This window comes from Sphaeramia orbicularis, chromosome 15, assembly GCF_902148855.1.
Source record: "Sphaeramia orbicularis chromosome 15, fSphaOr1.1, whole genome shotgun sequence".
NCBI classification, from domain to species: Eukaryota; Metazoa; Chordata; class Actinopteri; order Kurtiformes; family Apogonidae; genus Sphaeramia; species Sphaeramia orbicularis.
Window position 1 is genome coordinate 7,673,865 of NC_043971.1, and position 26,805 is coordinate 7,700,669.

Below are 26,805 nucleotides of genomic sequence, written 5' to 3' on the forward strand. Positions count from 1 at the left end.
GACAAACATGAAGTTTGGGTTTTTCTTCTGAATCATTCACCCCAGCAGTCAAACCTCTTTGCGGGTTATTGACACTTTTTTTTCCTGGCTCTGTAGTTGAGGTAGTAGTAACCAAGAATGCAGCTTTGGAGCATGCCACTGCTAAGCGTTTTCTTTTTTTTTTTTTTTTTTCATCGGGGCTAACATTTCCACACATTGCTGCCGGCACACCCACTGACCTGTAATAACTATTTGCTGGGGGGTTTTCTCCTTCAGCTGTTACTCGGAGCTTTAATATGTTCTATAATTTGGAACAGAGGGAGCAAAACGTGACCGAAGCAGTCGGGAGGCTTTCCAGGTGGTATGGAGTCGGTGGTGATCAGACCAGTGGAATCTAGTAAAGATTTAACCACTTAGGAACCTCAAGGACAACACTGAGAGCAGTTTGGGAAGGAGTTAAACACCCCTGTCCTCTCCTGGAGTCTTCAAACTATGCACAATGAGACACATTTAAGCATAGATGGCATCGGAACAGAATTATTCCATATGAAATGCCGGGTAAATTTAGTGGTAATCAAGTCCACAATGTGCATTTGATATTAGAGTCGCACTATTAGTAGAGCTGCAATTGTAATCAGCCTGTGGAATTATATAATAGCAAAAGACTGTGGGTTAAAGTTACAGATTTAGCTGGATTTAGTGTAATCTAACTGCAGAAATGGACAAAAATAACCTCTGTTGTCAGGAAATATTTTTGTATTAATGGCACAGAGCAGAGAAAAATATGCAAAATGGAAGTCACAACATGTTTTGGCGGGTTTTTTTTTTTTTTTTTTGCAGTTGTCCTCTTTTACGTTGTTATATGGGTACTTCTGTGAAACTGGTCCTAAAAACAGGACATGGGGCTAAAAATTCAAACTAAATGTAGACTAATGTTATGAAGCAGGTTTGGAAGCACTTTGGGTCTGTTTTAAAAATAAATATTTACTGAGATAAAAGAGAAACTATTTTTCAGATAAAACACATTTTTATATTATTTTACATTATATTTAATGCAAAAAGAAAATTACGCATTACTGTTTTTTTGAATATCTCTTTATTCTCTCACAGGTACATTTTGAGAACTGAACTAATTATACAAGGCAGAGTGTTTCACAAAAATGACCGCTGTTGCAAAATCATTCGCGATTTATTTGTGTTTAAATGGACAGGTTCTGCATGTAACGTAAGTGGACACAATGGGTTACATACCCAAAATCCACTAACACCTAGGTAGCTTTTCCTGTCCCAATTTTGGTCCTATTTTTGGCCCCAATATTTTATTAAAAATTTATTAATTTTGGGATGGCTCAGAGCAAGACTATAATTTTTTTTTGCATTTACTTGAGGTCATTCTTAGGTCCATCCTGGGGGGATATATGTCTAAATTTCTCTTTTGTTATTGGGTCTAAAAAAGCTGTCAAAGTGCCAGGTACCAAAATGTACCCAGTTCCATAGAAGCACCCATATTTTAAGTTCATTGGCTAGACTGGATATTTCTAAATGCGTGTCTGTGCATTTTTTTCAGTGACCAAACACGTCAGCTCATGTCTTTTCATTCTTGTGGCTAAAGCTGCATTCATCAAGTGTATCGGTAAATAAAATCCTATTGAGTCAAGAAAAATGCACAAGAATTGACGATGACCCTGGAGAAAAAACAAAAAATGCTTCATTTAAGTATTTAGTTGCAGTTTGTAGTTAAAGCAGTTTTAAGAGAGAAAATATTGTAATTTAAAAAAAAATGGAAGTGACTAGTAATAAAAACAGGAATTTCATTTGAGCATATGAGTCGGAAATACATGTTACAGCTATAATGTCAAGTCTGAAAAAGCAATTATTAGTAGGAATTCTATATAATAGTCCTATAAAAGACCGCCTGATATTCTATTGTGGAACATCAGTCATTTCAAGACTGCAGCGTCCCATTTTTTATTACTATTTGTATGTTACTCTAGTCGTCGTTAATTTAAATACAGTTTGTCTCTGTGCAATGCAGTGGTTCCCAACCTTTTTTGGCTCGTGACCCCATTTTAACATCACAAATTTCAACAAAACGGAGACCTTTTTTTGCTAAAATTAATTTGTTTTTGATCATGTCATAGTTTGCTATACTATGTTGCAAATAAACATTAATTTTAGACAACATTTAGGGTATATAATATATATAATGAACCTTTTTAATGTCTGATTCTCAGTTTCTCTTGGAGATGTATTAGCAGGACCTGGAAGGTGAAGAAATCTTTTCATTCTCCGTTCAGTTCGTTTTTCTAACTGCGACTGTGTCCGGGCAGGTTGAAGCGTAGTAACGCACGCGGTCACATGATCGGGTCAATCAAAACATGCCCTTTCAGATATTATAGCCTGCATTTTATTTGAACTTGATTTTTTTTTAGAAAAAGTGTGCGGTGTTTTAATTATAATGAAATATATACTGAACCATTAAAAACTATTTTTTAAAATGTATTTTACTTTATTTTATTTTATTTATTTATTTTATTTTTTTTTATCAATTACTAGAAATGTCAGGCGACCCCAGGGTTGAAAAACACTGGTGTAATGCAAGGTTTTTAACTCATATTTGCTCAAGGAATCCCTGATGGCTGTACAAGTCACATTTATGTTGACTTTTTTAACTACTGTACTTAGTCACAGTGATGTAATAATGATGTCTGAAACTATAAATGCCATTTGGGTTGTAATGGTAAAACTGTAATTGTCAAATATTGAACTTGAATCTTTCGCTGTTAAACAACTTTATATAATAAAAAACTGCACAGAGACTGCAGGTGGAAATGAGAAGTTTTACTAAAACCTGGCATAATAATCTTTCCAGTTTTTGTGGTTAATGTATTATAGTGCACTGTCTGTGAATAAAGTAAATAAACTGCAAATTCGCTGCCAAAGTATCACCACTAACGGTAGTAAGAGAAGCATAAATCCTACTTTGCCTTAATGCAGTCTGCACAATATGCAACACTCTCCATTCTTTCATCCTCAGTTTGAGTGAAGAAAAAAAATCTACTAAAAATATATCCTGTACGAGGGGAAAAAATAAGAATAAAAACCTCAATAAGTGCCACAGAGGAGGGATCCCTCTTCTAGGACAGACAGAAATTTACACATATAATAAAAAGGTTTGGTTATAATAATCATCCGTGGCATTTTGACCCGCACAGATGTAATCACAATAAGCATTTCTGGTTGAAATTCATCAGATGATGATATTTCTTGCTGTCTGAGTGCAATAGAATGTGGCCATGTGAAGGCCGCTACAGAGCCGAGGGTAAATCCAGCTGATCTGATCCATCCCCTACTTTTCATCCCATTTCTACCGAAGCGGTCAGAGCGAGGTCAGCGTCCGGTCGGTGCGTCGTCAGAGGGGGGGGTGGCGTCCCTGCTGCCCGGCCGTCACGGGGAGGTTGAGAATAGCTCAGGCTCTCGGTGAGGAAATGTCAGCAGAACAGCAGAGGCAGCAGCGATTCGGGGGCCCCTCACACCCCGCCACTCAACTCCTGGGGAAAGCAGATGGCACATGCCCAGAGCTATTTTAAGGCTCCAGGAGGGCAACTGTCCCCCTCTGTCATCCCAAGTGACGAATGTGGACGAAAGGCGAGTGCAGACCGCAGTGTTTGTTGCGACTTTTGCCCTCCTATCAGCAAAGTCGCAGCTGTAATTGTAAATCCAACGAAGCCAGTGGTGGAAAGTACTTTCACTCTCCTTAAATATTACCAATAGATGCAGCTTATACTTACACTCCAGGGGTTTTTCTAGAAAAAATTAGTAAGAGGGAGCGCAGGTAGGCGAGGAAGTGAAGCAACCAAGCGGGGGTTTTGAACAATTGAGGTAAAAATGGAACATTCTAAGGCTATCTGAGAGGGATATTGTAACTCTAGTGGCCCTCCTGCAATTTTTTTAAGCAACCAATCGAAGAGTAACTTATTCTTCTATTAGAAGTGTAATAATGTCGCCAATTCATGTCGTTTTTGAACCGTCAGTTGGTCTCCCTACTATGTTTACGATAGTTTTGGAATAATTATATCATTTTTGATGACCAGGCACATTGTCATGTGTTGTTACTATGGTAGTTTTGCCGGGAAAAGATCGTTTTTGGAAAGATTGCATGTTGTGTAAGTACTGTGTTGCATGTAACTATAAGTGTACGGTGTAACTGTGAGCTTCGGGGTAAAAAAAAAAAAAAAAAACACGGATTTTCGGTAAAGGGGCCCTAGCCCAAAGTATGAGGGTGCAGCGCCCCTGTTCCCCGGTTAAGAAAAACCCTTGCACTCCATTACATGTGCATCTCTACATATTGTCCTTTTTACTCCATTACATTTGCCCACCATTGTTAGTTATGTTTCAGACTGTAATTTTCATCCCCTTCCTGTCCAGTGAAAACCATGCACTGTATTTCCAAAAGTACTGATTTTAACATTTAACACTGAATATTTCTTCATAAGCTGAGATAATTCTCCTCTGTCTTGAGCAAAATACACCCGTAAAAACAATTGGATTTGTCAGAAAACACAAAATTGATGTTTTTAGAGATAAGTGATTCTACAAAGTTGACTGTCTTATGATTTCTGATGCAGTGCTGTAGATTAAGCTAAAAACACTAGTTAAAAGTAGTTAAAATGAGCCCAACTTCAGACCCTGTCATTAAGACTCACTACTGATAACTGTAGAAAATATTGGGAAAAATGGAATGTGAAATCCTTGAACCTGTATAATCTCATCCTAATTTGTCCTGAACCTGTCTGTATTTTATTTGTCTGGAGTTTGAACCTGGATGCTCTAATTGTTGTGGTCTGGTTTATTTATTTATTTTATTTTGTCTGTCATAAAGATAAAAATAATGTATATAAAAAAAATGAGCCCAACTTCAAACATCTACGGCAGTAAAATGAATCAAAAACATCATAATTCTATTCTGACAATTGTACTGGGCGGTGACTACTTTGAGTACATTCTGATGATATTTACTAGTTGCGTATTTCTGTTTGAGCAAGGTTTTACATGCATGTTTTAATTTTCATAATGTGATTTTAGTATTTTTACGGAAGAATAGATGCTTCTTTGCAACTAAGGAGGGCCTATTAATCTTAAGCAAGACAAAATTATTAGACCATCAAAAACAATGGTTATGCAGTCAAGTACTAACTCCTGTGTAGGGCTGTGTATTGGCAAGAATCTGGTTGATACGATACAAATCACAATACTAGGATCACGATACGATATATCATGATATATCACGATACTGTTAAAAGGGCAATTTTTTGTTTGTTTCTTTTTTTTAAATGATTATTTCCTGGAAGAATTGAATTACACCAGAAATATGCACAAACACTAAACACATTTTTATTTGATCACAACAGGATCTAATGCTATATCACAAAATGTTCGTGTGTTCAAACTTAAATTCTGTTTTACAGACATTACAGTTTAAGATCTTGTTAAAATGTTCATATTCTATTAGTTCAGAACTAACATCAGAACAGTGTTTTTGTGCAGTCCCAACAAAGGAACTAACATTATTTAATAAAAGAGTGCTAAATAATAATAAAATATAAACAGAAAAGAAAAACAAAAAAAACAAAAATGAACCTCCACAATATCTGCATTTGAATAAATACCTAAAAATATCGATACAGTACTTTTTAATATCGATACAGTATTGTGAAATGAAATATCACAATATATTGCGGAACCGATATTTTCTTACACCCCTACTCCTGTGTGTATCATATGACAGAAAAAACAGAAAAGAAAACCTGGAATGCCTAAAAGCACTGTTTTTGTCAGTACAATGCCATAGATATTGATGGAAGAACTGAAGTGATTTTGGTTATTATCAAGAAAACATGGAAAATGGATAGATATCAGCTCTGAAATTAAACTATGAGCTAATTTTGTTGTTATCATTATATTTGTCCAAAGAAGTGTACCTTTAGTTGTACCAGGAAATTGAAGAAAACAAGGGGTGGTCTAATAATTTTTTCTGCGACTGTACTTTATCAATCTCTTTTTGCCCAACCAGTAACGTATTAGGTGAAAGTTCATGGTTCACTATGAAGCTGAAGATCAGAAAGTCAAACATTAGGCCTGAACCATTTATTTGTTTTGAGGACAAACAAACAGACCGCCTACACATTTGAGACCTCTGATTATTATGTTCTACCCCGTCCATTCTGGTGATTAGACACAGCCTGACTATCGGACGAAGATGGAGGAAGAGTTCTCAGTGTGATAACGCTGTGGTTTCCACTCATGAATCCACCCTTTGCCAAGAAAAGAAGAAGAATCTAATTTCCTCACAATGTTCGGTTGGAAAATGCAGAGAGATTGTGACACGAGGCCGCAGATTCTTGTCACACGCACATCCAAGCTTTCATACTAATCTGTTTGCGAATGTATAGGCTTGTCACACTCCATTTGCCCTCGAGCCCCACTCTAACCTCAATTCTGACTGGCTGAGAGCAGTGTGGAAATCCACATCTGTTGAGCTGGAGGGTGGCCTCCCCCTGATCCTCCTCCTGCCCTGCCTTTCTGGTTTCCAACCAGGTCTAACTGCTGGTTCGACTCTTGTTTGCAGCCAGGAAGAGGCCCCTTCTCTGTCCCACTATGTGTTCTCTGTGGACAGATGTTGAAACCTTTGACATGTCAACGTGTTTGCGGCACTCTAGCTTGCAACATGCAGGCAGATATCTCTCAAAGTTCACCTGACAAATGAGGAAACCTATACTAGAAGTTAAGAAAGATATATGTTGACATTGCCCCTCTGTTCTAATGAATGGACAGGCTGACAAAGGCTGTACCACTTTAACCCTTTCATGCATAGTGGTCACTACAGTGGACAGCTATTCTACAGCTGTTCTCTTGTATATTTATGGATTTTATTGTTTTAGTTCCATATCAACCAACACAGTGGACGCCTATGCATCATCCCATACACTGCAATTCATACCATTACTGTAACTTTGCTGTTCTAGATAAACCTGATCTGCACTAACATGTTTGAGTGTAAATGAATTGCTTATTATTGTTCTTAGATTGTAGGTTTTTTTTTTGTTTTTGCATATTATCGCCATAAACTCAGTAATAACTAATATTAGAGTGTGTTAAAATGTGACAAAACATCAGATTAGCAGCATTTTAAAACATATATTTCATAGTTTTCACACAGTGTATTAGAAAATACATGTTTCTTTGCTTCAAAAATTAAATGCATGATGTCCAGCTGATTGGATATTTTTGCAACTCCATGAAAAATAGGTTCTTAAAAAAAAAATTAAATCGCATTATTTTTGTCATGCCTAAAGAGGAATAAAAACACTCAGGAAAAATAACTTGATTAGGGTCAAAACACGGTAATCAAAAAACAATTTGACCCACATTTTTACTTTTAAATTCATTTTTGCTTTAGTTGGACCATAAGGGATCATCCAAAACAAGGAGCTACTTTATAGTGAAATAAACATTGGAATGGCAATCAATTAAAGTTTGCTCTCTGATGGGATATTACTGTGTTTTGACCGATTAAGGTTCTCATAATTCATGCATGAAAGGGTTAAACCCAATTATTAGCCACATACCATATGTTGTTTGCCTGCATCTTTAACAGTCAGTAGTTATACGTGATACCTGAAAAAAAAAAAATTAATTGCCTTTGTCCGACTAACACTAGACTTTAAAACTACATAAACATGTTAGTTCTACTGTAATCCAAGTTTTAAAAGTGGGGCTGACACACCCAGATAATGTGAATGAAAGTCAGTTTACTTGTGCATGTAAACAGACCTGCACATGCACTAGAGCTCTGCACAAAATCCTGACCCAGAAGTGGAACATTATGCATCTCATCTGCACAGAAAGTAGAGCAGACAGAAAGTACGCTATGTACAAATTTGCAACGTTGTTCATTGTTGTGCTATCCTGGATGCACCCATCTTGGATCACCATATTGTCCTCGTTCACTGCACTATTGTGTTTTTGTTTTTTTTTTATGCTTGCACTATTGTACTGTTTACTGTTTGGTGTCACACATATTCATACTTTTTCATTCTATATTTTTAATTATGTATTTATTCTAGAGCACGTGAGAGCTAAGGTTATGTCAGTGTCAAATTCCTTGTTTGTCTGCACAAACTTGGCCGATAAAGCTGATTCTGAAGTTTACCTTTGGGTTGCTAACTTGTTAGCTCACTATTGACTACTGTTGTGGTTTGTGACGGCGTAGGTTGACGAGCTGAAAGAGCGCATATCAACAATTTCAACAAAAAATTCCACTCCCATGCATCTGCACTGGGACAAAGACTAGTCCAAATAAACAGTTTAGTCGAATAGCTTGTGCATGTAAGTGTACTTACTGTTTCTGCTGAGGACTTGGGTCTGATTTTATATTAAAAATCCTTCTGCTTGCTCCTGAGTTCTTAAGCACTTCTTCTCTGATTCTCTATAGTGGAAACACAGAAATGCAGTTGGCTAACATCAACAAAACCAGCTCCAAGACTCCAACACAAACTTCATCTTGACCATTTCATTATACAGTCGTGGAAACTATTATTAGACCACCCCTTGTTTTCTTCAGTTTCTTGTTCATTTTAATGCCTGGTACAACTAAAGGTACATTTGTTTGGACAAATATAATGATAACTACAAAAATAGCTCATAAGAGTTTAATTTCAGAGCTGATATCTAGCCATTTTCCATGGTTTTCTTGATAATAACCAAAATCACTTCAGTCCTAACATTTATTCATTCATTCTTTTATGTATTTATTTATTTAATTCTCACATAGTAAAAAACCTACACAGAATACATGTTGGTTAAAAATCGTGATGGATGGTTACCAAAAACCCTCAAGGGGCTTAACAAGTGGCAACCTCCAGATTTCAAAGATTATTTACAACTGCAATTAAAAAATATAGAAAAATATTTGCAAGCTGCACAAAAGTAAATTTTCAAAAAAAAGAGTTCCACGATATACCGAGCTTAGAGATGCATCCCGTGTGGTAAATTACAATCACTCAGGAGCAGAGTTTTCACAGCTTTTTTTTAAACTGAATTTGAGGAAGCTCTGTAAGAACAGTGGGCAGATTATTCCATATTTTGGGTCCTCTGTACAGAACACTGAAGTGAGTCTGACTGGTACGAGCAAAAGATGCTCTAATAAGACGGCTACTACGAGTTGAATACTTGTGGATTTCAGTGTTAAAGGAAAAAAAAATATTATTGAAATGTTGAGGGAGACATCAATAGCTGTGGCATTGTACTGACAAAAACAGTGCTTTTAGGCATTCCATGTTTTCTTTTCTGTCTGTTTTAGTCACATGATACATAACGGAGTTAGTACTTGATTGCACAAGCATTGTTTTTGATAACTTTTGATTTTCTAATATTTATACACTAATCATAAACTCACATAAATGTCTACATGGTCAGGTTCCTCAGATGTTCAGCGCCTTCATGGTTCCTCTCATAGTTTCGGGCTCAGTAACATGAGGAACATCCAGAGGGAACTGTAAGGTTCCTTACAGTTGCCTAAAACTTTATTTGGACAAACAGCCATTTCTGTTCAGATCAATATGTACAGTTTCTCACCTTCAGAACTCTGACTGGATCTGCTTTATTGTGCCTTTATGGTACCATAGTTTGCATCCTCTGTTTTGCGTAAACTTTGCGGTTTAACTTCTGACTTCTGTCTTATAATGTATGCAGTTATTGGTCAGTCTATGCATGTAACAGGCCCATTTGGAGGCAGGCATCGGAAATTAGCCTGGGCTATAAATGCTTTATCATTATTATTATTATTATTATTATTATTATTATTATTATTATTATTATTATTATTAATAATAATAATAATAATAATAATAATAATAATAATAATAATAATAATAATAATAATAATAAGAAGAAGAAGAAGAAGAAGAATGATAATAAAAATAATACATTTTATTTGTATGGTGCTTTTCATAGAACTCAAAGACACTTTACATGCAGCAGATAAAAACAGAAACAGACATTAAAAACAGACTAAAAGCAGGTGCAAAAGGCAGGTATACGAATATAAAACAGTTAAACATAAACATTAAGATTAAATATTAAAAGCAATCTTAAATAAATGAGTTTTTAAAAGGGATTTAAAGGTGTTCGGGTCGGAGCAGTGTCAGATAGAAGGTGGGAGGGAGTTCCAGAGGGTTGGATCCAAGGTTATAATAGTTTGGATTTTTCACTCTAGTTTAATTGTATTTAGTTTTGACTTTTTTTCTTTAATTCAGTTAGTTTTAATTAGTTTTTAGAGCAGGTTTGCTAGTTTTTATTAGTTTGTGTTATTTTCTAAATGTTTAGTTTTAGTTTCTTTATATCTTTTATCTTCTTCTCCGTCATATTCACATAAATCCCAGACAGGACTCTGCTGCTTTCTCCCAACTTTAGTCTCCATGTTTCCAGGTAGAGTGGGGACCAGAAGATGACTAAACGACAAGTGACAAGAAGTGACGGACCGTTAAATATCATACGGTGCCAGCAGCTAAAATTGCTTGAGGGAAATAAATCGATTTTATATCAATCCGACATCGACAAAGACAAAAACGAAGGGAATTTTATCCAGAATTTTTATACATTTTAATTAGTTTTGTAAACACACAATACAGTTTCAGTTAGTTATCGTTTTTTTCTTTCAATTATAGTTTTTATTTATTTCAGTTAACGAAAAGGTTTTTAGAATTCTAGTTTTCATCATTTCGTTAGTTTTCGTTAACGATAATAACCTTGGTTGGAACTGCGATGGAGAAAGCTCTGTCCCCCCCAGGTTCGGTGCTTGGCTTTTAATGGTGGGGTGAGGAGGTGCGCAGAGGAGGATTGGAGGGTGCAGGAAGGGGCATGGGGCTGAAGTAGGTGGATGAGGTGGGGGGGGGCTGGTGATGGAGGGCTTTGTGGGTGAGGAACTGTGTCGTATTAGTTTATGCTTCATACTTGCACGTATATTAGCGTGGTCCAAAAAATATTTTTTTAAGATTCTCTGGATTAGAACCCTGCATTTGGTTCCATATATGGCCAAATTACTTCGGTCCAAATTTTTGCAAATTAATTAATATTTAGAGGTTGCACAAGACACAAGAAGATTGCTCTATATACTATAACGTAACTAGCCAAATGAATAAGGCATATTAGAATAATTTGTAATTTTATTCTCAAAATCAAACTGTAACTCGCATAAAAATGTTACTTAGAAAGTCCAGCAACCACTGTTGCTTTATTGAAATTACAAAAAATGTTCCTGTGTTCTTTGACAACTTGGAGCAAGTACTGTTTGTGATCTTCATTTTTTGTTCGGCTACAGTTGAAGTCTGAAATAAGCTTCATCCCTCTTTCAGCAACATCACTGACAGCTTTTCTGGAATGCACAATTATAGCAGCCTTCTGAAAGTCTGCATCATCAGCCCAGTCTTCTGGAGGAATTCTGAAGAATGTTTGTGGCAGATCCAAAGTTTCAAACAAACACATGGTGCTGGTGGGGACAAAACAACTGATCTGCTTCCCTTCATAATCTGCTTGATTAAGGGTATCATAACACCTTAGTGGAACCTCTGAACCTTCATTTTCCATAATGTTGTGAACCATCAGCTGCTTCTGCTCTGGTGTCACATTGGAGTCCAAGAACACCAGGACAACCAATTCTTCACTCAAGTACCAAAGACGTCGGCTGAAAGCTGTTAAGGCTGCTTTCGTGACAACTGAATTTTCATACTGTGACAACTTTTTAAGGAATGCCAAATCATTTGCAGGGGCTATCGCTGGTGATGGGGCTTCAAACCATGCTCTGATGTAGAGGCTTTGTGCAACCTCTAAAACATCTCTTCCATCAAACATCAAACATCAAACATTTCTTCCAAATTTTTTCCTAAATCGTCTTTTGAATGCCAAAACCTAATGCAGGGTTCTAATTGAGGTTACCTGAAACTTTATTTTTTTTTACCATGATTGTTGGACCACCCTAACGTATACAAATACACATTAAACAAATATTGCTCAATTTGCTGATGTTTCCATATCTTAAGTGGTTCTAGGTAAGCTGAGTGTTGAGTAAAGAGCAGGTGTAGGCGGATTTAGTCAGAGGGCCTTAATTTTGAGCGGTCGGGGATAAAAGGCGTGCCTCTGCAATGATGTTGACAGCGAGATGGTAATATTTTATGTCCCCAACCAGGTAGGGCTATTTCTGACTGGGCTTAAGTGTGTTTTCCCTGTTGTCGGCTGTTTGCGTTGGGTGACAGGGACAGCGATAACCAGGAAGCGCTCTCCATTTAGCGGGCCCGAACCAGCCCTGTTCCTTCTAAGCACTGACAGATGGACTCTTGTAACATGCACACATTGTCACTATGGCAGAATGCACGCTCTGTTGGATTCCTAGTCTTATAGCTGCCTTTGTTTGTGTGTGTGTGTGTGTGTACATATGAGATATGTGACAACAAAGGAATGCGTGTTTCCACCTCGTTTTTCACATCTGTTTTCTGTGGTCGCCTTTTCTACCATTGTGTTCTACTGTGTGTGGTGAATGTATTGTTTATTCATTTCACGTTAAACATTTCATCATGGCTGGCGTTTCTCCATTGCCTACAGTAGAATGGAAGATTAAAATGAACGTCTGTCAACACGGCGGCTTTTTATCAGTCATTTCCATATTTTCCCTCTTTTGTAAAATGTTTTTTTGTTGTTTTTTTTTTTTTTTTTTGTCTTTTCTTTTTAACAGGACGTATGGGCCTCAACTTTCATCATCCCGGAGCAGACCACATAATGCCATTGAACAGTAAGTCACATTTCATCCTCTTCAAAATTACTAGAGCTGCTTTTGTTGTTGTTGTTTTTCCAACGTGTGTTCCAAAAGCGTACTGTGAGTGCACCTGCCCACACTTTGCTCAAGTCCTGGGTTCCCTGACACCATAAACTCAGGACAGACCTCTTAGCAAAGGGGGGGGAGCACAGTTGACCTGAGAATAGCGTTTCCAAAAATACCCCCACATGTAAGACTAGACTCCTGTTAGCGTCCCACTGCCCAGTAGATTTCCAACTGTGACAGAAGATGAACCAGAAAGACAAGTCAGGTCTTCATCACATATGCTGCAACAGGGATGCCATAAAGCAGGGATGTCAAACTCATTTTACTTCAGGGGCCACACACAGCCTAATATGATATAAAGTGGGTCGGACCAGTAAAATCATATAAATAATAGTAAAAGTAAAAATAATAGTAAATAATTTAAAAGGAGGTAAAAAGACAATTTTTCAGAGGTACAAGGATGAGGAAGGTGTTGGGTATCACTGGGTGTTATAAAGATGTACAAGTATGTGGTATGTGTATGTATATGTACACTGTAAAAAAAAATAAAAAAATCCTGTTGTTTTTACGGAAAAAAACTGGCAGCTGTGGTTACCAGAACAATACTGTAAAAAACACATCCAACTGTAAACGTATTGACAGAGTAACATGTAGATTTAACATTTTAAACATGTATATTTAACACTGGATTTAAATGGTAAATGGACTGGACTTATTTAGTGCATTTTCTACACCTTCATGGTGTCCAAAGCGCTTTCCAAAGCCACCAGGTCCAACTGGGAGCAATTTAAGGTTCAGTGTCTTCCATGGACACTTTGACATATGGACAGTCAGAGCCAGGATTCGAACCACCAACCCTTTGGTTATTGGAAGAGCCGCTCTACCAACTCTACCAACACATCAGTTTACAAGTTTAAAATGTTAAATTGTTAAATGTTTACTTTTTTTAAATAAGTTTTTTATTAAAAAAAGAAAAACAACAACAAATAGGCCATTATTTCAACATTACGGTCTTGAAATTTAAACAGCACCACATTGTTTTTCAATTTAGTTTTATTTCCTATAAACAATAGAGATACATCATTTCTACATACAAAACTGGTTTTGTTAACGTACTCTTCCTGTAAGAACTACAGCTATATTTGATTTAATCGTTAACACAAAAATCTTTTGAAATAAACAACTTTGCATTGTATTGTCACTTATAGTTTTTATGTTGCAATTTTACAACTTTTTGGTGTTAATTCTACAGTCATTTTTTACAGTGCATGTATAGGTGTGTATGTGTGCTTGTGTATATATATGTAGGTATATGTGTGTATATGTGTATATGTGTGTGCGTATAGATCTGTGTATGAATATGTATGTATATATATATATATATATATATATATATATATATATATATATATATATATATGTGTGTTATTGTATTATAACTATGGTAAATGGACTGGAAGTATTGTAAGTACTGACATGGACTGAAGTATTGTAAATCCTATTATATTTGTTCATAATAATATAAAGCCAGAAACCAAATTATTTAAAAATAAGTATTAGTCATATTATGGTATATAGTATAGATATGCTTAGACTAGGAAGGTTATTATTGTTATTAATTATATAAGGAGAAGGGGTGAAGTGTATAAGTTGTACCTCCTCACTCCTTTTGGAATATGTATTATAGGTCTTATGTTTAAGTGTTTGTTTATTTATTTTCTTCTGTTTTGACATTCATATTCAAAATAAATACATCAATCAATCAGTCAGTAATGTCAACTCTAAAGTTTTCTCATTGTCTTTGAGTGGAAAAGGTCAGATTCCATGATGAAAATGTTTACATCTACGAACCGTACTTGAACATATCTTGAACAAATATGAACCACCTGAAAATTATTTTTTAAAAATAAGTGCATTTTAACAATATTGCGCCTAGTTTATAATTTTTACATCACAACTTACGGATCACAGTGGATCTACAAATACACAAAACATTTAATAACAGGCAGAATATTGATAAAATTAGACATACTACTCTTAAGACATTTCAGGATATTCATACTCGTTAATGTTATTCACATTTTTTCTAAAAGGCTAGTCTGTAAATGTAAACATTTTTGTGTAATTTTACTTTGTTTAACTAAAACAAAGAGAAAAATTTGCGGTTTTCATTATTTATAGGCTATTATGATAGTATTTTACTGGTCTGACCCACTTTAGATTGAATTGACCTAAAATGAATTTAACATTTTTGATTGCTAATATCTTCAGTGTAATTTTTGCATTTCGCAAATTCATCCCACGGGCCGGATTGGACACTTTGGCGGGCCAGTTTTGACCCTGCGCCGTATGTTTGACACCTGTGCCATAAAGCTTCCAAAGCCTGTTCATCTTTGGAAAAAGCAGGGAAGTTATTTCTATCTTTAAAGCTCATTTTTCAGATTTTGCTTGTGCGTCATGTGATCCACATCGATCAGACAGTGACAGAATCAGATGGTTTTCAGCTCAAAACGTAACAGTCTCAGTTAGATCTAGTTATTTGCAAGAAGACATGGAAGACATCAACGTGGAAGATCTGTTAGTGAAGAACATATTTTATTGGACGTGACTAACAAAGTGCGATAATTAGATTTGTTTGAGTAACTTTGTGCAAATTTGGGAAAAAAATTAAAATGTAAGTTGTTTTATCATGAACAGACACTTGAATTTCCATCAAAGAAAAGCTACAGGATTGTTTGTACATGCTGGTAACTATAGTTCCTACAAAGAAAAAAAATCAGAACCGGCAAGTCAGCCTTTTAAAAAAAATCAGAAATTGGAATCAAGCGGGAAAATTGCAATCTGTGCATCTCCTTTTTCTTTCCGTCCAAACTTTGCAGAGCGTGGAGAATCTTTGGACAGATTAGTAATCACTCCAAATCTGTGAAGCCCTCATTTCCTCTAAGGGCAGGGTGTGGAGAAATGGAAAAACAGAGCACATTTTATAAAAAAAAAAAAAAAACTGTCTAAGTGAAGCAGTTTCTACTGTCACTCATGACAACACTTGTGCTCTTTCCTTATTTTGTTCTTTTCATCATTCCTTCCCTTGGAGGACGTGTCTTGGATTGATGTTAAACGGTTGTGTCATGGGATTACGCTCAGGCAAGCACAGATCTGCCCAGATCTTTCCAAGACTGTCAGAACTGGCTCTCTCCGCCGTAGCCTGTGATGTGTGCAGACAGGGAAGCTTTGGTTTCAACTTTAAAGTGTTTTACTTGGTGTTTCTCCTTCATTTCGTCCCATTAGCTATGAGGCTTCACGCTGTGAGAACCAGTCAGAGCTCCGCTTTCCCCCGGATGGCGTAGCACTTGAAGTAAAGGAAGAGAGGGCGGAGAGCTGTAAGCGTTGGTCTGCTTTCTAGATTTATTGGCGTTGTACACTTGGCGGCTCAGAAGAGGTGTCTCGAGCATCCTCTTTTACTGTGACTTTGAAGCCGAGAAGAACTGAGGGGGGGGGGCATCAAACTCATCCTGCCCACAGGAATCGCCCACTTCCCTTCAAACATTTTTTTTGTCTCTCCTCGACTCGACTTCAGTTTGAAGTTGGTACTTATTCTTAACCCCTGGCTTTTTTTCCCCTTCCTCCGCTCCCTCGTGTCTTGCACTTACCCTCACTGAGGTGTTTGACAGTTTCCCAGTGCAACGTTTTCTTCCTTTTGCCCCGGTTGCTAGGTGACTTTGTTTCTGCCAAGGCCAGACAGTGAGAGGGCAAAGCTGCAGAGAGAGGCTGCCCAGGTTTTTGGGACTGCAGAGCCAGTGCTTTTTTTAATGAAAACATAGCGAGAGAAAAGAGGGTCAGAGACAATATATTCCCAGAGAAAAGCCAGAGGGTCTATGTCACACAATGAGACTCTAATAATACAAAGGCCCATATTGGTTTTTGGGTCTGCTTTGTTACTGATGAGATGAGAGGAGCAAGAGGATCTTTGTTATCCCTCCTGCTGTTTGTTGGACTGTGCACCATCATTTTTGAGAACGCTTACACAATCTGAACAAAGTTGTGGTATCCTTAGAAGCAAAACTAGCTGCATTTAATACAAAAGCCTCTTGGAGACGGTGGATTTACAAAGAAAGAAAAAAAATCAATTCCCTCTTTTTTGCCTCCGTTACATGATTCATCTGAGCAGAATATAAAGATGTCGCACCACAGAGGTACTCTACGTTTACATTAGGATGTTTGCTGTGTTGTATTGGTATTATTCTCTGTAATTTATTGCCTTCTGACTCAAATCCCGTTCTTTATGGTAATATGTTACAGCAGTTGGATTTCACTTTACATCCCTCCACACTGCAAAGATGCAGGCAGGAAAAATTTGCATTTGGAAACTTGGAAATTGGTTCCTCCAGACCTCATTAGGACTGTATAATATGACCATAAATTCCATGTGATGATAAAGAAACGTCCATCACGTCATATATTTCTTATCATAGTCATCATAGTCTACAGCAGGGGTGTCAAATTCATTTTAGTTCAGGGGCCACTTTCACCTTAATATGATCTCAAGTGGGCCAGACCAGGAAAATAGTAACAGTGAAAAAAGTAAAATTACATTATGATAATGTTTACATCTACAACGTTTCCTTAAAAGTCTGAATAACATGAACAACTTGAAATGTCTTAAGAAAAACAAGTGCAATTTTAGCAATATTCTGCCTCAGTTTATCATTTACACATGTGCGTTACAACTTACATTACAGTTACAAATATACAAAACATATAGTACCAGGTATAATATTGGTAAAATTGCATTTACTTCTCTTAAGACATTTCAGGTTGTTCATATTTGTTCAGGTTATTCATATTTTTTGTAAAAGGATAGTTTGTTAATGTAAACATTTTCATGTAATTTTACTTGTTTTTCCACTAAAACAAAGATAAAATCTGCAGTGATCATTATTTATAAGTTATTATGATACTATTTTACTGACCTGATCCAATTGAGATCTAATTGGTCTGTATGTGGAACCTGAATTAAAATGATTTTTACACCATTGACTGTTAATATCTTCAGTGTAATTTTTGCATTTCACTAATTCAACCTACGGGCCAGATTGGACCATTTGGCGGGCTGGATTTGGCCCCCAGGCCGCATGTTTGACACCTGTGGTCTACAGAAATATTCAGGTCATTTGCATGCAGGTGGGAAATTTGCATAAAGGCAACGCAAAGAAACATGGAGGAGAGTGAATGTGGCACAAAGTAGGGTCATTCTAACTAAGATGCAAGTCAAGACAAGAAGTAGAGAACAGATTTTATTTATGTTATTATTATATGTAGTATGAGACTAGGGTAAAAGTAAAAAAAAAAAAAGAGAGAAAAAAGGATGGGGCGTGGAAGGGGCAACTGATCAATTCAGTTCATTTAATTTTCATTCTTGTGGGTTATATTTGTCCATGAAGTTGTAGAAAATTATCCATATTCCATCAAACTTGTCAAGTTTATTTCTTGTGGTATAACAAGAAAAAAGAAATCACTCCCTTCAGTCGTTGTAATTGCTTTTTCCAAAAATAAGCTATGTATCATTGAGCGTCCAGGAGACAAATATTGATTACGGAGCTTGTGTTCTGAGGAACAAAAAAAAAAACAAAAAAAAAAAACCTCTGGGTAAATAAGGAAAATGTATAATTTAGGACTGAGAGGAACCACTTTACTAAGACTTTCAAAGGACAGTTTTTTTTTAAACTTTCAAGAAGCAACATGAATATTAAAAAAAAAAAAAAAAGAAAGAAAGAAAAAGAAAAACTGGATCTAATCTATTCAATTCAATTCAACTTCATTTATAGAGCATGTTTCATGCACAAGGCAGACTCAATGTGCTTCACAACAGGTATATAACATAAAAACATAATAAAAAATAAAATAAAATTAATCTATCAGTCACTTCTGTACAGAAGAAGGCAGCTCTAAGTGTAAAGTGTCATGAGTTAACATTTGTTATGATTTGGTCTTATTTAAATAAAATTTGATTTGATTGATTGGTTGATCATAATGTGAACAGCTGGTGATAAACAATTCTATTTCCAGTTTCTCTTAAGTATGATTTTTATTGCAGTATTTATCATTTCCATACAAAGAGTGACAGACATTGATTATCAGGAGCACAAAATGAGACCATTTAACCATAATATTCTTATTTTATTGGACGATATTGATGTTAGCATACCCAAACTAGCCGTTGCCTGGCAGTGGCTCTGGGTGAATCGGTGGAAAGAGGGACCCTGGATTCTGGCAGACGGGATCAATCAAAAAAAATGTTTTCCAGGTTGAAATGGGGTATCTACAGTTATGGTCAGTTATGAAATGGAGTATGGTTCATATTCTGTACAGAAGGGACTGACAGATCCATTTTTATTAGGAAACACCTGAGATACAGACCTTTATCTTGCATGTTGCTGTAGTTATTCCTCTGCAGCAAAGTTATTATCGTTAACGAAAACTTAACGAAATGACGAAAACTACAATTGAAAAAACATTTTCGTTAACTGAAATAAATAAAAACTACAATTAAAAGAAAAAAACACTAACTAACTGAAACTGTATTGTGCGCTTACACAAACTAACTAAAATGAATAAAATTATGGATAAAATTCCCTTTGTTTTCAACTTTGTCAATGTCAGATTGATACGAAAGCGATGTGTTTCGCTCTAGCAATTTTAGCTAGCAGCACCATACGGTACTTCACGGTCCGTCACTTCTCGTCACTTGTCGTTTAGAGTCGTCTTCTCGTCCCCACTCTACCTGGAAACATGGAGACTAAAGTTGGGAGAAAGTAGAGTCCTGTAGGGGATTTATGTGAATACGACAGCGAAGAAGATAAAAGATATGACAAAACTAATACTAAAACTAAAATAAAACGAAGCATTTAGAAAAAAAATGGAAACTAATAAAAACTAGCAAACCTGCTCTTAAAACGAATGAAAACTAACTGAATTAGAGAAAAAAAGTCAAAACTAAATAAAACTAAACTATAATGAAAAATCCAAAACTATTATAACCTTGCTCTGCAGTCCTTTAAAAATAAATAAAAAAAGACTGCAGAGTGTTCTATTTATTTGTATGGTGCAGCTCTGACATTTATTCCCGAACTTGAGTTACGCATTATAACATTTGTCTGAATATGGGAAGAGGGCTCTAAAATCTAAAATACAGTATAAAGCTCTCCGGGTCTGGTTACAACATGTTATGTCCATCATTTCCCATGTGCACATCATGTCTTTGTCTTGGATTTGATCCCAGACTCTCCAAAGCAAGTGGAAGCTCTACCAAAAAAAAAAAAAAAAAAAAAAAAAAAAATTGTTGGGCCTATAAAGCTGACATACATTATACTTTATGTTTTTAGCTTTCATGAGTCATTACAGTGAAATGCACATTAACACCTAACGATAGATAAGACGGATCATTTTGAGACGTGCGCATGTGACCAGGTGATTAGATAGAAGTGTTCACCGTGCTCTACCTTTGCTGTTAGATTACTTCAACCCCCCCCCCCCCCCCAACCTCTGTACGTTCTCCTTATCCTGTGGGAAGTTTCCACTCGCATCTGGCCTGCCCTGTACCTGCCCCTGAAGAGCGGCTCTTAATATTTCACCCAGGCCCTGATAATGACTAACCTGCTTTACCTCCAGCCCTTCGTGCCTCCAGCTTTATGGCCTCATTCGCAGAAGATTAGCACGGACGCGAGCCGTTGCAGGTTCATTAAGCTGAGATTACAGTCCCTGGTTATGGGGCGTTGTTAAATATCTTGGCCATTTCCGTTCCCGAAAATCTCACCTCCCGCCACCGCCGTCCCCTCTCCTCCCCTCCCCCTCGTGTAGCATCTGCACACGCCTGTTGCCAAGGCAGGTGTAGCAGGTTTACCGTGGGACGCTGCCAGCCTGTCATAATCGCCCTCCTCCCCGCCGCTGAAGCTTAGGTGTGGCCATCTGTGGTTTTAACTGTTGCCTTAGAGATGTTCCTGGTTTGGTTCTGTTTCCACAAAACCCATGTCTCTGTATCTCTTTCCTGCCCTTTTCTCCCCCACCCCTCCCTCCCTCCCTGTCTCCCTCCCTGTCTCCCTCCCTCCCCCCCTGTGCTGACAAGCAGCCCGGAGCTATGGCCGCAGAAGAGGTAACGTGTGGCGTTTTCTCTGGGGTTCTGCTTGCCATGCCGGCCGTCTTCTCTCTCTCTCTCTCTCTCTCCATAGGCTGAGGGGGGGTCTTAGTGTGGTGTCATTACCTGCTTTTCATTTGTGCTGTGATTGAATGAAATCATATTAATTTTTGACGCACTGTTTCCCACATTGTGATTATTTCAATCAGGTTGGGGCGAGGGTGGTCCAATGTGTTTCTATGAACTTTGTCACTTAATGTTGAGAGGAAATAAGATGTTAAAGTGACAGTTTGGATTATCTGAAGCAGGGGTCATATGAGGTAATTATTACCTGCAGTAGATGGAGGAGAATATGTGAACATGGTGTGGAAGCAAAAACAGTATTTTAGCCATCTAAAGCATGTCTATCAGTTTAATTGTATGCTATCTTTAGAGAGCCACCAGACTCCTTTGACTAAAACAGTATTTTACTTTGCAGAGCTTAAGCCCTACATACGGGTGCTTTTCTGCATCTTCACATTATGGATTGAGACAGTTTTAAAGCAACATTTACGATCTAAAGAGCCATTTCTGACCAGAAAAACAATAAAATATCAGTCTGAGGCCATGAAAAATGTAAGTGAAAGATGATAAATGGTGAAGATTTCAGCAGGAAAACAGTTCAAAGTTGTCTGTACTACATAAAATTTTAGGCTCAAAAGTGTCATTTTAGGATTTTGAATGTCTAATTGGGTCAAGTTCTACCTGAGTGGCTTGTAATTGTTAAATTTATGGTCTACCACTGCCTAGATCAGCCAGTATGTTGGTTTGGATCTGAGCTGGAGAGTTAAAATGAACTATAACACAAACAAAAAAATTACAGATGGAGACCAGTTCTGAGGTAAAATTGGTGCTTTTCTGCACTTTCACATTATGAATTGAATCAGTTTTGTTAAAATACACTAAAACATGTTTATCAGTTTAATTGTATGCTATCTTTAGAGAGCCACCAGATGCCTTTGACTAAAACAGTATTTTACTTTGCAGAGCTTAAGCCCTACATACTGGTGCTTTTCTGCATTGTCACATTATGGATTGAGTCCCATTTTGAAGCAACATTTACAATCTAAAGAGCCATTTTGGACCAGAAAAACAATAAAATATCAGTCTGAAGTTTGAAAACCTTGAAATGTAAGTGAAAGATGATACATGATGAAGATTTTCAGCAGGAAAACAGTTAAAAGTTGTCTGTACTACATCAAATTTTAGGCTCAAAAGTGTCATTTTAGGATTTTTACTGTCTAATTGTGTCAAGTTCTACCTGAATGGCTTGTAATTGTTAAATTTATGGTCTACCACTGCCTAGATCAGCCAGTATGTTGGTTTGGATCTGAGCTGGAGTGTTAAAATACACTATAACACAAAAACAATTACGGATGGAGACCAGTTCTGTGAGGCAGAATTGGTGCTTTTCTGCATCTTCACATTATGGATTGAGTCAGTTTTCAAGCAACTTTTACAATCTCAAGAGCCATTTCTGACCAGAAAAACAATAAAACATCAGTCTGAGGCCACGAAAAATGTTTGAAAACCTTGAAATGTAAGTGAAAGATGATAAATGATGAAGATTTTCAGCAGGAAGACAGTTAAAAGTTGCCTGTACTACATCAAAGTTTAGGCTCAAAAGTGTAATTTTAGGATTTTTAGGCAAAGCAAGGCAAGTTTATTTGTATAGCACTATTCATACACAGGGTAACTCAAAATGCTTTACAAAGGCATGAAAAAAATCACAGCAAAAGCAAGACATTGAAATTACATTAAAATAGTAAAAGAGTCAAAGAGTTTACTTATAAGCACATGAAAAGAAGAAGGTTTTTAACCTGGATTTAAACATGTTCACATTTGGGGCTGATTTCAGGTTTCAGTTGGTAGCTTTTAATGTCCAATTGGGTCAAGTTCTACCTGAATAGCTTGTAATTATTAAATTTATGGTCTACCACTGCCTAGATCAGCTAGTATTTTGGTTTGGATCTGAGCTAGAGTATTAAAATACACTATAATGCAAAAAAAAAAAAAAAAAAAAAAATTACAGATGGAGACCAGTTCTGAGGCAAAATTGCTCTTTTTGTCAAATGAGTCTGGCAGTTCTGAAGACTTCTGGAAGGCAAAGTGGTGAGACTATAGTATACTTAGCATCCACTTAAACTGACCATCTGACCTTCCGTTTAGATCCTGTCTGCTCTTCCAACTCAAAACCACCTCCACTGACCATGAATAAGCACCTCGTACACCCCCGCTTTGAATAGTCTCAACCAATCCTTTAATTTTCTTTTCTCTCTATTCTGAATCAGCGTTAATACCTGTAATTAATTAAAACGTGCACAACATTGCAAATCGGAGACATTTTATTGCAAACGCATCACCATGTTTGCAATACCTGGCAATATATGGGTGCACCTCTTTTCTGCTGCCACCAAATGATTTATGGCATGTTTGTTTGGAGTGCTCTCAAAATGAATGTCAGGGCTTTCATAAAGGAGTGTGCTGACTCAGAAGTGATTCATCCTCTGAATGGCAAAAAAAAAAGATGGGTGCTTTCAGTATGGCTCATCTCTGATTTGATGTGCTCTTTAACAAAATTCTGTCTTTCTTCAGCAAGGAGAAATGCCATTGAACGAAATTGTAATGTCACTGCAATATTATGCCAGGGATGTGCGCTTTAGTTGTACCGAGCAAGGTGCAATGAATAATGGCAAAGTCAAACTGCTTCTTTGTAGAAGGTGTTTATCAGGTGTTGACATAAATGTGTGCAAGAAGGAACAACACACTCCTTCTTATGTAAATATCTATTGATTACAGCATAAATCACGAGTAAAAAAAAGAACCCTGCTAAAGAAAGAGAGACAGTTTCTCATTTGTATGTTGCTCTAGTGCATAGAACATACATAATTCAGCCAGAAAATACAATGAAATATTGCTTAAGGTGTTGCTTATCCTTCGTGTACCCTTCTATCGGCATCATTTGTCCAATATAATTAAATAAATAGAATCCCGTGACAGCTCAACAATCTCTCCAGTTAAATTATATGATACAGTTCACTCATTTTAATAAGGATAGAAAATGGCAGGTACCGCTCCTATATGATTGTTGAGCATTTTCTTGCAGCATTATTATTATAGCCACAAGTATTAGGGGAGGCAGCCCCTGATGCCGATAAGACCTGGCCCGCAGTTGGAAATAAATTCCTTAAAGTTACATCAAAACAGTCAAGGACGTTCTCCAAACTTGTGTCTTTAACTGTAAGGAGATTTTCATTTTTAAGAATGTTCTGAAGAAACTGTGTGCTGAGAAACAACCACATTATCTTCACCAAATATAGAAATAAAATGAGAGTAAGATGATAAATCATCCGATTGTTGCCCATCAAATAATACCGAAGAAAATAAAAGATCAAGTCCAGCCCTTAAGAAATGACTTAGAAAACAGACTATCTGTGTTAAGAGGTCAAAGAAAGCCCAGTTTATCATCCAAACAATGTTGACAGACGAAGAGTTTTCTAACAGCTTCCAGATGTGATGTATTCAGTACTAAATCTATCCCTCGTACCCTCCCTCCTCTCTTACTTCACACTCTTTTACCTCTCCGTGCTCCCCCGGTGTCCCTCCTGTGTTCTTCCTGGTCTCCTCCTCTTTTCCTCTCATCCCAGGTCGCTCCTGTCTCTTCCCCTTTGAAGATGGTTTCCTTGACGATGGCCACGGTGACCCCTCATTGACCTCCGGCCTGAACTCGCCGACCCGCTGTCAGAACGGAGAGAGGATGGAGCGTTACTCCAGGAAGGTGTTTGTTGGAGGCCTTCCTCCAGACATAGATGAAGGTAATTGAAGGACGAATTACATTTCACATTTAGACCAACTGGCAGATTAAAGTGGTTCTATGTTGTATTTGTATTCCAAACTCTTACCAGCAGTGTCCAGTCTAGTACCAGAACACACTTAGTTCAACCAAAACAACCAACGAATCAACACTATATATGCACAGACTGTATTGCTCACTGAATAAAGTATAAAAATCAGTGTTTCCACACATCTGTATTTTGGAATCATCAAGTTTTCTTCTTCAAACTAAAACTCATAGACAGTTATTTAGACAGTTGCTCAAAATAACAGTGTCTTATCAGCTGATAATTTACATTATAGATTAGATTAGATATAACTTTACTGATCCTTTGAGCACAGCCCTTAAAAAATTGAGGTTCCAAAAGCAGCACAACACCAAATGTAGACACAAGAAATACCACAAGAAAAAAACTATTTAAAAAAGCAATACAATAACTATAAAAAAAAAACCAGTAGTGAAAAATTGCAATTGTACATTGGAAAGTAATAGTAGAAACAAGTGGCAAAGTAGTAATAATAATAATAATTTCATTTCATTGATTTATTTGTAAGTAGCTGGAATAGGCTCCAAGCGACCCCCGTGACCCTAGTGAGGATAAAGCAGGTTCAGAAAATGAATGAATGAATTATTTTTTTGTTTTGAGCAGAAGAAAAAATGAAACATTTTTTGTGTACAAGGAACTAATATCCGTGCAAATACATTAATAAATAGAGGTGATCAAGACAAAATAGCAATTGCCATGTACACTAGTAATAACAAAATAAATTCAATATGTACTGCTCAAAAAGGAAAGGGAAGAAGAAAACTCATTAAATCCCACCCCCATCTCACATTTACACAACATAACATTACTTTTGCTTCCTTAATGATATAATGAATGGTACATTAGAGTCCTAAAAATGTAAATAACTGATAGAAAAGAGATTAGGAAAACTGAAGTAGATTACACGTAGGAACTATCTATATAATAATTATAATAAGTAGCTTATTATGTTAGAATATAATATTGTAGTATGCACAATATGTATGTATATGTATCTATCTATCAATATCTATATATATCTACATATCTATCTATATATAAATATATATATATATATATATATATATATATATATATATATAGAGAGAGAGAGAGAGAGATGAGAGATCTATATATATCTATATATCTAGAGAGAGAGAGAGAGAGAGAGAGAGAGAGAGAGAGAGATTAATTATCACAGAATAAAAGTACTAATAGAAAGCCCAGTTTAGCTCTGTTAGTGCTGTTAGCTTAGCTCTGTTAGCAATAGCTGCCCTAAAGATCTGTTTGGAATCCAACAAATAAGGTCACAGTTTAGTCTGAACCATGGATCAACAAACAGCAACTTAGCAAAAATAATAACATCCCATAATAACTTTACACCTTCATAACAAAGCTACACATAGAACAAGCGACAGTTATTTCCTAAACGTACATTTCCAACTATGTTTTAATTTTCAGTGATGAGCTTGGCCATCCCTAAGTCCAGATCCACACCCCACCAGTCCTCTTATATGGCTGATGAAAACGGATATTCCACTAATATTCCCATTTACATGCAGTTGTGTCTACTGGGGTTAATGTACAGCTGTATGATGTATGTCCCATGCTCTGCCCTTTAAATCTTGATCTGTATTACATCCCTTCAACCACATTCTTGAAAAGGTCAGCGTTGCAAATATCCAAGACTTTCATAATGTTTAAAGAAATGTGGGCTTTTCTTTTGGCTGTTCATCTCTACTCCTGGATAGTTGGTTTGTATCCAAAGAATGCAGCTCCAACACCAATAACATCAGCAAATCCCACCTATCGCACATTCAGAGTACGCTGTTTACATGACCTGTGTACGGTAGAATGTTAGAATGCATATAAACGTGGTGATTGTGTGTCGTAACCAGTTAATATCTTGTTTAATACTTGTCTTA

General features: G+C 36.7%; 1 protein-coding gene across 4 annotated transcripts in view; it reads left to right on the forward strand.

Moving 5' to 3' along the window:
* The window catches only part of cpeb3 (cytoplasmic polyadenylation element binding protein 3), a 100,893-nt gene that overhangs the window by 36,219 nt on the left and 37,869 nt on the right, over positions 1-26,805 (forward strand). For all 4 annotated transcript variants that reach the window (XM_030155886.1, XM_030155888.1, XM_030155887.1 and 1 more), the window contains 3 exons: positions 12,767-12,823; positions 20,976-20,999; positions 24,668-24,835. In XM_030155886.1, coding sequence (XP_030011746.1) covers positions 12,767-12,823; positions 20,976-20,999; positions 24,668-24,835 — 249 coding nt within the window. The remainder of the gene's footprint in view (positions 1-12,766; positions 12,824-20,975; positions 21,000-24,667; positions 24,836-26,805) is intronic.